Genomic DNA, 14,565 nt, shown 5'->3' on the forward strand with positions numbered 1-14,565 from the left:
TCAATTGATGATCATAGTAGCAGAAATGGGCAGTGAATGTGCTTATCCCACAATTCCAGACTCCCTCCCAACATGCCGAAAGCCCTATAGATGGCTGTTTAACTCTCCAACTCCCCCACATTCTATAGTGCAGTTACATGCTAACACATACATCTGTGGTATGTCAAAACCAAAAAGGTGGACAGAGTAAAATAAATTGAATTCAGTATTAAAACCACTACCCCAAGGGACTGCTGCACGGACGTGATGAGTCATTTTCATGCTTAATTAAATAAAAACCTGCACTGTGAAACACGTCTGGAGCTGCCACAGCATTTCCAGCAAAGGCCACAGCATGTAAGGAACTTGCTAGAGAATCCAGGTTGTTTGCTGTGGAGTATGGGGCAGGGCCTTGGACGTTACATTCTCCGGTAGCTTGTGGAGGGGAGGAAAAAAGCGGGGGGCAGTGGCAGAAGGGCAAGATTGAGTGGCATCAGCACTGCAGAGTGGCAGGCTTGCTCAGTCTCTTCTGCTTGGCTGTGTGCACTGCTGTTTCCTGCCTGCTCAGTTATCTGGAGCTCTCCCCATGTGTCGGGGTCTGGCACGGCCAGTCTCATGCCGGTTGCTTTCGGCTTACAGGTTACAGATGCTGGAGGCAATCTGCAAACACTGGGCAGGCCCCATCAGCCTGGCGCTGTACATGTCGGACGCAGAGGCCCAGCAGTTCCTGCGCTATGCCCAGGGCTCAGAGGTGTTGAGCAACCGCAGGAATGTCGCATACCACATTGTGTACAAGGAGGGGCAGTTCTACCCTGTCAACCTACTGCGCAACGTTGCGCTGACCAATGCACAGACACCCTATGTCTTTCTGACGGACATCGACTTCCTGCCCATGTATGGGCTCTACGATTACCTCAGGTGTGGCCCTCTCCATCCAGCCCAAGCTAGTCGTTCACCCCCAGGGGCCCCGGTGGGCTGGTTCCTTCCAGGTTGTCACCTAAGGTTCAGTCTAGTTCAACTGTGTCCCAAACAATGGGGCTCCCAGCCCTTCCCTCGGGGGGTGATTCCCCAGCTTGGGAGCTCTTGCTGTCAGGAAGTTTCTCATTCTGTAGGCGCAGGCTGGGCTCGAGTCCTCTGGGAGGGTCCTGCTATCACATGGGAGAGAGAACCCTTGGTTGGGGAAGGAGATGCCCCTTCTGTACCACTGGTGGGTGGGGGTGCTGCATCCTTTCCCTGCATGGTGGATCCCAAGGGCCTTTAGACTCTCCTGCCACCAACCTCACACTTAGAAAAGATAGGATCCTCTAGAGCCTGCCGATGCCCTTCCAGCGTCTGCTAAGGGGGCCCAGGAACACAGCTTTGCGTAGGGCTTCTAGCTTCTACTGGGTGACCAGTGGTATGCATTGCAGTCACCTCTTGCTGGCTCCACACGTCCTAGCGAGGCCTCACGCTCTCCCCTACCCTGCTGCAGGAACTCCATCCGGCAACTGGAGCTGCCTCAGCGGAAGGCAGCGCTCATCGTCCCAGCGTTTGAGACTCTGCACTACCGTCTTACCTTTCCCAAGTCCAAAGCAGAGCTGCTTTCCATGCTGGACATGGGCTCCCTCTACACCTTCAGGTAGGTGCTGGAGCTGCTCTCCTCCACCCTGCAGGGCCCAGACCACAGGCAGCAGGAGGCTCTCTGGTCCCACCCCATTCCTAGGGGCTGTGGTGCAGCCCAGACCCAAGCACCTCTCGCGTCGTCCCCCACCCCCTCAGTCTGTGCCTGTGTCTGGATCTGTGTTCTGCAGCTGCTGCCCTATAGGTAGTGAGAGGAGTGTGCGTCTCCCTGTACCCCAGGGTTCACTGCACCGCTGGCCTCCCTTCGCAGTTTGTCTCTGGGACCTGAGGGGCCTCGGTGTGTCACATCTATCTGGTGCCTCACTTCTGTCTCTCTCTGAAGGTACCATGTGTGGCCAAAGGGCCATGCCCCAACTGACTATGCCAAGTGGCGGACAGCCACGGTGCCGTACCGTGTGGAGTGGCAGCCAGACTTTGAGCCTTACGTTGTAGTGAGGCGTGACTGCCCCCAGTATGACCAGAGATTCGTGGGCTTTGGTTGGAACAAGGTGTCCCATATCATGGAGCTTGATGCCCAGGTGAGTGAGGAGCCAGTGGAATTTCCTGGGCCCAGACTCTTTGTCCCTAGGGACCCCATACTGCTGCTTTGGCAAGTGCCTTCTGGGTCTCTCCCAGCACCAGGCTTCCTTTGGACTACGTTTTGTTGCCCCTGAGTAGGTGATCTGGCCCCCATGGGTGTGGGCAGAGTCCTGCTCTGTGCCTGCTTGCTGACCTCCTGCTTCTTTCCAGGAGTACGAGCTGCTGGTCCTGCCCAATGCCTTCATGATCCACATGCCTCACGCCCCCAGCTTTGACATCTCCAAGTTCCGCTTGAGCGCTGGCTACCGGGGCTGCCTGCAGACACTGCGGGAGGAGTTCCACCAGGACCTGTCGCGTAGGTATGGCGCTGCCGCACTCAAATACCTCACTGCCGAGAGGAGCCTGTGATGCTGAGGGACAGCGTGGCGGTGGGCTGGAGGGGGAAGGGGACAGACCACTTCCTTCCTGTGTGGCTCACTGCCTGAAAGGGATCAAACCTGCAGCACTGTTTCCCCAGCACAGGAACAGTAGCTCCCACTAGGGATGGAATGGAAAGAGTCAAGAGAAAGGGGCTTTTAGTTCTTAAACTGCTCCTGAGCGGCTGAGGGTTTCCTCACAGAAAGCTGAAAGCCTCACCCAGAGACAGGCCAACATTGCTAATCTCCCAGCAAGTGGGCTACCTGGAGCCTATTTCCCACTTCAAGGGCCGGGGTGGGAGGCACCTATTGTTCATTTTCCAGAGGTTTGGCCAAAATGTGAATGACACCAGTGATGAGGCTCCCATGCAGTCCCCTGGGGCACTTGTTTCCCAGCCTCACTAGTGTCCTTGCTAGAAAGCTTTACCTGACGTTCTGCAAGATGCTCCCTTGCTTGGTTTCATCAGGTCCTCCCATTTGCACCCTCTGTGCTTTGCCTCCTTTGGGGCCCTGCACAGTTACCACTGTCGGGTGTAGCTCAGCCCTGCAAGACAGGCTGAACTTTAGTTCTTAATTTCTTCTGATGAACCTCTTTCTCTCTCTTTCCTCCTTTCCTGTGCCTAGAGGGAGCTGAAGCACCCCCATGTTTCCCCAAGGGGAAAGTGGCCTACAGAATTAGTCTCTTAGGGTATGCCTACACTGCTGTGAAAACAGGTGACCTGTGGCAGCTGGTGCAGGGCTATAAAACTGCAGTGTAGACGTTAGGGCTCAGGCTGGAGCTGAGGCTCTGTGACCCTTCCTGCTTGTTTGCAGGTGGTTGTATGTGCACAAGCGTGCCCATCTTTTGCTGGCTGAGGGTCTGTACACAAAAACACCTGCCAGCTAAGATGCCTGCATAGGTACTGCCTCGGGCCAGCCTATACCACTAACCTTCATGGCCATCTTCCCACAGAGGATGGGAAGTCCTGTCCCTCTTCCCCATGCAGTCTGGGCGGAATCTCAGGCTGCTGCCGCTTGGTGTCGCATCCCTGGATTTTCCCACACATGGCTAATGAGGGTTGGTGCTGCAGGTCTGGGGCCCACAGCATGTTTGGTTCTGGTCTGTGCCTTGGAGCTGAGCCACTATTGGATCTATTGCCAAATCATGGTGCCTGTTATGATAAAACCATTCAGTCCCTGCCGCTCTGGCAGTAGGTAAAACTGTCCCCTGGTAGGCCACCAACTGCTTAGAGAAACCTCTCTAGGGGTCACTTCCAAGTCTCAGAGGGAAAGATCCTGAATCTCAGTAATATTGACATTGACAATCAGGGACATGGTTGACATTGTAGCTGGGTGCTATGGTCAGAGACCTGTGCTGGGAGCAGCTTTGGCCAGGCGCTGTTCCACAGTCCTCACACACTGGAGCATGGAGGCACAGTTGCTTTCCTCACTCTCTATTTAAGTTATTTAAGATGATTTCTCACAGGGTATAAATGATTAGGAGGGCCTAGGATTTTTAGCCTCTCTCTTCCTTCCTGATGGTTCTGAAGTATCTTCAGGACTGTCAGTGCTAGACTCTCTGCTCTTCACTTCCTGGTAATCAAAGCCGCTACTGTGCTGGGAGCAAAACATTCCGGCCAGGGTGAGGCAGGCCCAGGGGCCACTGTTCTACACTCTTTGTATGGAAAGGGCATAAGTGTCTCCTCTATTTTTTAATTAAAGCTTTTTTAAAATTCTTTTTCAAATCCTTGGAGAGCCATGTGGTTATTTTGTCACATTCTGTCTGATGCTGGGGGTGGGGCAGGGCTTACAGGCTGGCAGGAAATTAGGGCAAGTTCACTTCCCCAGGAGCGAGGGTTGTGTGTGGAGCTGATACTGTGTCACAAGGTTGTGAAGGGATGGTAACTACAGTGTGTACAGAGGGGGGGGGGGGGGGCGGCAGTGACAAGATGATGTAGAAATGTCAGCGCCACCAAGCAAGAGAGAACTCATCCCCTACCTAGAACTGGTCCTTCTGGTATTTACTGACACCAGGAAGATCAGGCCATTGTCTAACAAACTGTTGTGGCAGTGGGTGGCTGCAGTTATGCTCACAAAAAGTGACTGGACAAAGGGCATTGCAGGATTCCCTGGGGGTTGGCACTTGCTAACTTAAGGTCAAACAGATAAAAAGATGTATTGTATTGTTTTCTCTGCCAGTGGGCCCCTACCCAGCTCTAACAGGCAAGCTAGGCTCTATCTCACAAGTCATCCCCTTTAACAAACATGCTACAGGGCAAATTCTACCCTCAGTGTCACTTCTGCAGCCCTGTTGCCTTCCACAAGTGCAACCACTCAGAACCTAGTATCCAGTTCTGTTGCTGGTGTACAAGAGGGAATGGAGTGCAGCTCTGTGTGCTGAGCTGGTGCTATGTTTCGTCCCTAGAGGTAGCAGCTGAGACCTTCAGAGAGCACTCTGAAGGGTAAGAGGTCCATTTGTACAGTTACATCAGACCAAACCCACACTTTGAGCCTATTTGTGAATTGGCTGGGAAGCTTTTCCTGTACTATTAACAAGGGTTCCTTCTTCCTGCCATCTTAACAAAAGATGAGACCAGTAGTAACCACCTGCCCATAGCAGCATGTGCCTAGACTAGAGCTTAACTAAAATCAAGCTAATGTTGTTACCTAGCATCTGTGTTAGGAGAAATGGTGATGTTAGGTCAGGTTGAGCTAGTGCTGGTTAGTTAAGCCTGCCTATACTTGATCAATTTTCTTAGGCCAGGTCTAGACTAGAAATTTTTGCTAGTGTAAAGGCCGGCTACAGGTGGGAGCATTTTGGTGACATTTCTCTAGCCCCAAAAGCCCTAGTCAAGATGCAGTTCTATCCTGGCTTAAAAGTGATAGCTTATTTTGTTTGGGGAGGTGAATAAACTATACTGCCAAAAACGCTTTTTTGCCAATATAAGCTGTGTCTATGTTAAGAGGGTTTGTTACTACAGCTGTACCAGGAAATCTTTTCTAGTACAGACCTGGCCTTAGTCAAGCCAAACCATACCCTGTGGCCCATACGTTGAAAAAAGACTTAAGAGCCACTGACCCAAAGTAAAATTGGGTCTAGTCTGAGTTTCTAGTGCTCCTTCTGGGTTTGTGATCTTGATGGAACCACTGACGTGTGCGGTGAACATCCTGCAACATCAAAGCATCAGGAGTTACGGCCTTGCTTTGTTTTCACTCCTGAACACAAACAATGAACAAAATTGCAGCTTTGGTGCATAAGGGGGAGCTAGTGAAAGCAGAAATGAGATCTGGCTGCATAGGCTAGTGGCCCTTTTGCCTTGTGGAAAGTATAGCTGTTTGACAAAGTTACGCTTTCAACCTCTACCTGAACATATTCACCCACTGATGAAAATGAAGCCTGAGCTCCCAGTAGACTGAGATTAGTTCTGGGCTCTGTATCACTTTCTCATGAGCTCTTACAGTATAAAGCTCTTCCAGGTCCAGGTGCCCCATGTAGTGATGGGAAATGCTTCCCTCACCTGGTAAACATGGCTACAGAGACAAGCGATTTTATTGTGTTTTATTTAGTAAAATGTTAAAATAAATAAATACAAATTGATCAGATGCTCTGTATCCCTCTCCCCCTTCCCTCCCCTCCCCTCCCTTTAATTTGCTAAAATCTAAACACAGTTGTACCAAAACTGAAACCACAAGGGACTTGAAGGCTACAGAGAGAAGGCAGCAAAGAGACTGCAATTCACTATTAGCATCAGGCTAAAAAAAATAGAGATATTTAAAAAAAACAAACCAGCTCACGAGTCAGTATTATTCTCATTATGCAATTCTGTGAAAACAAAGTGGTATCATTCAAAAAAGGGTATTTTACACCAAGGCCTGCAATGATATGGGATTCTTAGGGATGGGAGGGACCACAAGAGATGTTGGGGTTGTCTGGCACGAATGACAAATGAGACAGAGGTGAGGAGAGGTTGGATGGTATCTGGATATTAAGGTTCTTCGTTCCTGTGCATGACTAAATATGTCACACACAGCTGTGGAAATCTATTCAACCAAAGACAAAACCTGCTACTTTTTCTGGTAGTGCCCTGGAGCACTAAGGACTTATGCTGCTGATCTTTTACATGTACTTGCACTGAAGATGCTAGTTTCAAGTGTAACCACTCAATCCTGCCACAGGTATATGAGATGCTGGGGCCACTTCCTTGTTACAGAAATTAAGGACCCCTCAAAAACAGCTGCTTTCCTGTTTCTTTATCTAGAACCCAGTGCCCAAATTATTATTAGCCTCTTTGCTATTTTCCCCTTCTACAGCGACTTGGAATTAGCTCACAGGTAGGTGTAACACAGCCAGGGGCTGAAGGCACAGGCAGGGGGTGTGGGATCTGTTACTAAAGAGCATTTCAAGAAAATCAGGTGGGTGGGAGAGGATAAGATGGCTCAGGTGATGGGAACTAAGCTATGGAGTCTTTCATCTCTAGCTCAATGGCTTCAATATGAACCATGACAATTTTAAAGCTGGTCAGGGCCTATAAGTGGAGACAAGGCACTTGTGGTGAGATAAACTAGGCAAGATCAACACTATACCCCCACTCGTAACTGACCCTGCCTAGGTTACCTCCATGTAAAACTACAGGTGCCTTGTCTTCCCTAGTTTTTCCAGCATGACAACACACACACATTAGTTAGCCCATGGTAAAAAACATGTTTTTGTCAGTGAAGCCATAGCCTGAATGTGGGAGCTCATAGTAGACTCTCCAGCAGCGCATGCCTGGATGAGGCTGGTGGGTTCAGGCTGGGAAGCAGGCATTGTTCTTAGGGCAATTTAAAATGTAATCTTCTAAGGAGCCCTGGCTGCCTGTCATGGGTGGTACAGGGAGTGACCCAGAGGCAAAGTAAATTTTGAAAGGGAAAGGTTCATGTTAAATTCTGCTCTCAGCCTTAGAGTCAGTCAGCTATTTCAAGACAATGATCATTAAAATGAGGAACCATATGAAAACGTGTTTCAGAATTACAGACTAGCCCAGAGCAAGCAATAACATGTAGCCTGCTGCTCTGTTCATCTATTACTGTTAATATACCCATTCGCTCAGTGGTGTCAGTTCCTGATGACCAAAGAATGAGAGAAACACTTGGCCCTTATACAGCAAGTGTAGAATTACCACCCCATTACTATTTAATAGAGGGGGAAACAGAGATATATAAGGGGTTTGTTTTTTTCAAAAGTGGCGGCTGATTTTTTTGGGTGCCCAACTTGAGATGCCTTCATTTTGATTTTCAGAGGTACTGAGCCCTGGCAGCTTCACATGCTTTAACTGGAACTGTGGGTGCTCAGTACAGGACTTCTGAAAAATCTGGCCCTTGCTCTTACACTGGCTAACCAAAAATCAGAGGCAACTGTTGAAAAATTTCCCCTAGAGACTTACCCAAGGCCACACAAGAAATGCATAGCAGAGCTGGGATTATAACTCAGGAGTTACTGGGCCCTAGCCTTGTGCTCAATCCACTGTGCAACTCTGCTTGTTTAGTGAAAATAGAATCTCTTTTCTGGCTCAGAGGCACCAGCCAATTCTTCATTTTTTCCCACAACACGGCTAAAGAAAGCTTTCTGAATGCCAGAGAACAAAGGAGTAGGAAGTGGCTGAGTTTATGCTGCCTGCATTGTAATAAGTAAATAAAAGTAATTTCAAAACAAACCAAAAGTGATAAAAACACTGCTAAAATGACAGGAGACTGGCATCAACCTGGACCAGTTAGCAGCCTTTTCTTGCCCTTTGTCCACTTTGGGGCAGTGGGTCTCTGTTTTTGAAGCACCACTACACATTTGGGCACTACAGAACTAGTAAAAACAGTAACAATGGAGCGATTGTTCCCTTACCTGCGCACTGAATTTATGTGAGAAGTATCCCCAGTCTGGTACCAATGGGCTGCTTCTTAACTTATATCGATGCTCTAAGAGATTCTGGCAATGGGCCCACCCAAGATACTTGGGTGCTTCCCAAAACACTTTCCTTTTGTCTTTTGAAGCTCTTGCCTAAATTAGAGGAATTCCTCTTGTGAAAAAAGAAACCAAGTCACAGGAGAGGTCAAGATAGGAAAAGAGAGTATCTGCCCCTCTGGGTCCTAGGCCCAGCCCCTTTACCTTCAACCCTATAACTGCAGCACTGCTCCCCCTCGTTTCCGTGCTCCTTTGGGATATTTTCCTATGCTTTTCTTTTACCTTTCCCCACCCCTGTGTCATTTCTCCTTTCCCTCCCATCTATTCTCCCTTTCCTCTTCCTGCCCATGCTCTTCCCCTCTGTTCCTCCCCTTACTCTCTCTGCACCACACATTGACTCTCACGCCCTTACATGCCCCTGCTCTGAGAAAAAGGCTCCCTTTTGTTTCCCCTGTGCCCATCCAGTGTTCCCCTCCAGAACAGGGAGGTGAGGAGAAGCACAGATGCTGCTCGAGGCAGGTCAGTAGCTCCTGTACATGGTGGCAGTATGGCTGAACATATGTGCCTTCAGGCTGATCATTCACTGCACTGCCCAGAATCACAGGCTGTGTTTACACTAGCATTTTTTCCTCTAAAAATATCCTACTGTTGCTACCACTGCTCCAACTTCACCCATTAAAGCACTAGCGTAGACCAGCTGCCTGTCATTTAACCTTAGCAATGTAGGTTCAGGCAACATAGCAGTTAGAAAACCAGAGGTTCATCAGAACCTTGCCTACATTAGAGCTCCTGCTGTTGCTGCCTTTAGCGGAACTTCAGATTTGGGGAAACATAGGGGGAAAAAGGCCTGTCGTTTTATTGATCTATCAATACCATGCACACGAATGCAATGTATAAATAATTATACTTTATTGTGTAGTTTCCAAATATGTGCTCATATATGCTCATCCTGTACAGGACACAAAACTACAGTCCTTGTCCCAGTCTACAAGATGAAATGGGAAAGATGGGATATACTGGATAGTCCACAGGAGGGAATACCAGAGAAGGATTTATGAAGTATCATCACATCCCTTCTTGCGGATGTTATCAAAGGAGTAAGCCTTTATATGAGGGATCTGAATGAAAAGGGTGGAAGCTTGGAGATATATAGGAGCAGGAGTTCCAGAGCTAATTCCTTGGGCATTTCCTGTTCTACATCTGATGGCCAACAGTATGGATCTGAGGCAACATGCTGAAGCTGCTCAGCCAAGGTGCATTCTAGACATCGTGTCTTCTAAATAGAGAAGACTGCAGAGCCCACTTCTGGCTGGTGATACAGCTTGTGAATGGCCTACGGCAGTTTGCTGATCAAGTGAGCCCAGGACTCCTTGATAATGCCAAGCAAGTCAGGCGCAGGGGAAAACATTTATCCTTTTTCTCTGAGTTGAAAAAGCCATCTATGCAAATCCTCTTCTGTACAGAAAAATCCAGGAGGAAGCAGTCTTGGCAGTAAGCCTTCTGTGGCAACCTGGCAAGCCTGAACTTGCCTTGAATCCTCAGTGTTCAAGAACCCCTTAAAGCCTGATTGCTAGACTGTAATTGCTATTTCCAGCAGGACAAGGAGAGGGGAAGAAGGGACTGAGGGAGCTTTATAGTGAATGTGGCTAGGGAATCCCTCTTTTGGTGGGAAGAATGTAGTACAATCATAAGGGCGGGGGAGCAGCAGAGCTCATCGTGGCTGGGCTGCTGAGGGAGTACTTAGCATGTTCCCCCACATGGATGTGGGAGGGAGAGCCAAGAGGCTGGTGGTAAAATTATTTATGGGGCAGGAACAAGGAACCGCTGCCCTTGAGGCTCCTCTTGCTATGATGGAGCACAGAGAAGAGGCTGCTCTAACTGTAGTTCAGGCATGCTGGACTTCTTAGTAGACCACATGTAGTGCCAAGGATTGAGTCTTATCAAACTAGCCCTGGTCTGGGTCCTGGAAGGTGGCCAAAGGAGAGTTGGGCCCACTGCTCACCTCAGACCCCATATCAGCCAAAATTCTTGTCTGTGCCCTGAACAGGGATGGGGACAGAGCTGACAGATAAAGTGCCTAGTGGCAGGTGCAACAGAACGTCCTACCCTATGCCTGGTCATGTCATCACTACTCTTCTGTCCTTTGAGAAGGCTGGACCAGGGAAGCCTCCAGCAAAAAGAGTTTCGGTTTTGGCATCTGAATATTCCGTATTTTAAAAAAGGGTTTAATTTTCATGCTGTATTAAGCTGGTGTGAGAGCAAATCAGACATGGTTCAGTCTTGCTAGGGGTATACCTGCAGTGCAAATTCATTGATGATGTTTTGCTACATCTGTATTATAAGGACACCTCCATTTATTCTAAGTACCTCAGGCAGCCACAAGAGGAGGATTTCACTCTGGGCCTTTGTGAATGCTGGCCAGGCTCGGAGTACAAGGGGTGGGCCTGGAACAGTCCCTGAAAGAAGCTGATTTGAAGTTGAGGAGGTCAGGATTAATCTTCAAATCTCCAGACAGTTTGGATATGGATTTGCTTTCTGAAGCCTTGTTGTACTGTCAATAAAATACATCACTGACTTCCTGTCAACAACTAAACTAATAGATCTGCCCACAAAATCTCCACAACCTTTTAACTCTAGGTAGGCAGATGTAAATTATCATTACCAAAAGAGTCATATTTGCAACTACAGGCGAATAAGATTTTTGAGTTGCTCATATAACAGACCCTGTTAACCAGGATTCTCCAGGTGCAAAGCATTTTATCCTACCACTGATAATTACCTGCCAGTGATGCACTCACAGAACCATTAAGTTTCCTACACTGTCCACCAATAAACCACACCAGTACTACTTTGTGACTGTCTGTTTTGTACAGCACTGAGCACACTGCTGGCTCTAAACAAATAATAACTCATCATCATACTAAGTATTCTGTCAAGTATTCTGTCTGCATGACATCCCACAAATGTACCTTCCAGACATTTTAAGAACAGATTGCAAGGATAAGGGAAAAGCTATTTCTAAAATTCACTTGTTCTTTTTCTGAGCAGTGAAAGAGGCAGCACGACTTAGTTGGGCTGGGAGCTGGAAATGCATCGGATACCAACTCCCTTTGTGGCCTCATTTTAGCTCCCTGCCTCAGTTTTCCAATCTTTAAATGGGAATAAGTCGTCACCTACTCCTGGCAGTGATATAAGGATTAGCTAAATGTCCATATGCTGCTTAGGAAATACAAAATACTAAGTATTATTATATGTAGCTTTCCATATGGCCTCAGTTCAGAGAAATTTAGACCTGGAGAGGTTTCAACACCATCACACCATACCAAATATGACAGGAAAGAAAAGGCAGCAGATATTAGAGAAAGATAAAAGCTAACTACCAAACAGTTGTAATTCCTGCATTGTTTGGGACTCCTCTGAGCAGCTAAATCTATATATATATTATTTTCTATTTAGTAAATCATAGAATATCAGGGTTGGAAGGGACCTCAGGAGATCATCTAGTCTAACCCCCTGCTCAAAGCAGGACCAATCCCCAATTTTTGCCTCAGATCCCTAAATGGCCCCCTCAAGGATTGAATTTGGGTTTAGCAGGCCAATGCTCAAACCACTGAGCTATCTCCCCCCCTGTCAATTCCCTCACTGCCCAGTGTTTCCAGCTGGACAGCAGTATCTCCTGTTTACTTAATGTCTGTGCAGCAGCATTGCTAATGTCAGCACAGCTCATGGAATGGTACTTGCCTATTAACTGATGTTGCTGCAGAGCCAATAGGGGAAGCATACCAAAAAGGGTCAGAGAGAAGGAAACAATCTACCAGAGACAAAAACTCCAACTCTCACCATTTCTCTGCCAGGTCATAGTGGAACTTATGGTAGGCTTTTGTAGTCTGGAGGATTTTTTCTAACAAAAATTTTAACATGGGTAGAAATCAGACCTAAGTAAATTGATGTACCTCTTCAGAGCCTAGAGACAAGCAGACACCTTCAGAAAGGGGCAGTGGGTGTGTTTACAGGGGTGGCATGGAAAGGACAAGGTATTAACATCTCCTGGTGCTGCACTGCCTTTCAAAACAAGTAAGACTACCACTGAATTCCAGCCTCAGCCCCTTCCAGTAACTGGCAGAGGAGAAATCAAACCAGTACTCAGCCTTCAAATGTACTGTGACCCCCAATGGCACAGTGCTCCAAACAGCACTGTGAAGGTAACACTGGGGGAATCATAGGAATATGGCAATTGCCATGCCAGTAAGACTGGGGGTCCATCTAGTCCAGTAGCCGGTCTCTGACATAGTATCTTCAGAGAGAGGTGGAAGAAACCCCTCTACAGTGACTGGCTTATGCCCTAAAGCAAGAGGGCATATATCCCTAGTTTATTTTCTCTCATTATCCTATAAATATTGGATCCTTTTAAAAATCCTACTAAGCAACTGGCCCCAATGAGTTACACAGGTTAATTGTGTGTTGTTACAAAAAAAGTATTTCCTTTGATCAGTTTTAAATTTGTTTCAAGGGCTGTGTTCCTGCTTTGCCACTCCTGCTAACTGATCTTTGCTGCTTAACTGGCTTCAGACCAGAACACAGACATTTGAAGATAAAGTCTAGTTTATCATAGGGCAAGCTGAGAAGAGCACACAAGAATTCCTCCTCCAAATCTACTGACAAGTGTAAGAACTGAGGATCAGCTCCTGGGCTCAGAGCTGAAAAAAGTGTGTGTTCACTTCACTGGAAAAGGGGAAGTGTCCCTGAGGAACAAAGTGTTAGTGAAAACAGACACTAAAGGAGAGTGAAGAAAACAGCGCCAAGGATCTCCAAGGAGCATATGCAGCTATGGCTGCAGTGAGATTTTCAGGCTATGCCAGGGTCAGGGTATTCACTCTGCTTTGCCCAGAACACAGTAAGCAAAATGCAAAGCTTTTCAGTGTTGCATTGCCATCCCCAGAGCATGTCTACCTGGCTATTAAAATACATGCACCCTCATCACCACACAAGGAGCTCTGCCTGAGTTAATCTGCATAGTGGGCCAAACATTGCTCTCACTGAAGCCAGGGGGAGTTTGGCCATTGAGTTCAATGGGAACAGGCTTTGGCCCAATACATTCATATGCCTTAGCAGAACTGATAGCCACTGCGTGTCCAGCACACTAAACTGACACAAACAATCCCTATAATAATGGAACTCACCAGACATGCTCTGCTACCCACAGTCACACTATAATATGAAAGAGATGGAATTCTGAAATAAGGTGATATGACAAAAGGAGATTTCAGGTGTAACAAATCCACTGTCTTTCATCCCCATTAATTCTACACCTGTGGTCTAATCAGTCCATATTTAAATATTACAAAAGCATAAAGGCTTTAACAATCAAGCTGCCAGTGCTCTTTTCTGGGCTACTAACACACAAAAGAATGGGTAGATGTGATAAAAGGAGACAACACAGAGAGCTCCTCCCGATGGAGAGTGAGTTGCAGCACTTAGAATTCAGCCAGTGGCATGTATGATATACCTACAGAAACCTGCCCCATGGGATTTTAAAACACAAACACAGCAGAATGTCATCATAATAGGCAAAGTCTGTGTCAAAAAATTCTAAGCACACAGCATTTTCTCCAGTTCTGACACCTTTTTAATAGAAATCACTTGTTTAGGAAACAAATAGCACTTTTATAATTTTTACAATGTTTCTTACCTTGATCTTATTTTAAGTAACACTAGGAAGACCTCAATATCTTTTATTTTCCTTTTTCATTTTAAAAAAGTTGTTTTTTCCCAGATACAAAGATTTTGCCCTTGCATAAAAAAACAGTGCCCAAAACGATGACACAAGGACTCACAAAGACTCACTGTATCTCACTGACACTATTACTTCTAATCTATACCATGCAAGGTCCCATCTACCTCTTTAATTAGACTGTCAGCCTGAATAACAGCTTTTCTATTCCTTATTTATTTTTTGTTACCAAAAGAAAGAGAGGAAATGAAAGAAAAGGACATTTCTCTGTTCAGTGCACACATCTGGGTCATGTGCTGCTTTGTTCAGGATATTTTTGTTGTTTTATAAATATAGAAAAGGGTTGGAACCTCATTTTCAAGTAAAATCATTGATGCACATTTTCC

At 46.9% G+C, this 14,565-nt stretch overlaps 1 protein-coding gene across 10 annotated transcripts in view; it reads left to right on the plus strand.

Moving 5' to 3' along the window:
- Window positions 1-14,565, plus strand: part of LARGE2 (LARGE xylosyl- and glucuronyltransferase 2) — a 79,717-nt gene that overhangs the window by 39,358 nt on the left and 25,794 nt on the right. For 7 of the 10 annotated variants that reach the window (XR_014712114.1, XM_084631679.1, XM_084631678.1 and 4 more), the window contains 4 exons: window positions 619-897; window positions 1,451-1,597; window positions 1,922-2,117; window positions 2,329-2,477. Coding sequence is in view for 9 of the 10 variants with exons in the window: in XM_084631679.1 (XP_084487805.1) it covers window positions 619-897; window positions 1,451-1,597; window positions 1,922-2,117; window positions 2,329-2,477 (771 nt within the window). In the remaining variant the exon portion in view is untranslated. Of the gene's footprint in view, window positions 1-618; window positions 898-1,450; window positions 1,598-1,921; window positions 2,118-2,328; window positions 4,259-9,405; window positions 12,893-12,958; window positions 14,503-14,565 lie in introns of those variants that run through there. The other 3 variants (XM_084631684.1, XM_084631682.1, XM_084631683.1) reach the window with 3 other exon arrangements.

Source organism: Lepidochelys olivacea, assembly GCF_965140295.1.
Source record: "Lepidochelys olivacea isolate rLepOli2 genome assembly, chromosome: 6".
Taxonomy (NCBI): domain Eukaryota; kingdom Metazoa; phylum Chordata; order Testudines; family Cheloniidae; genus Lepidochelys; species Lepidochelys olivacea.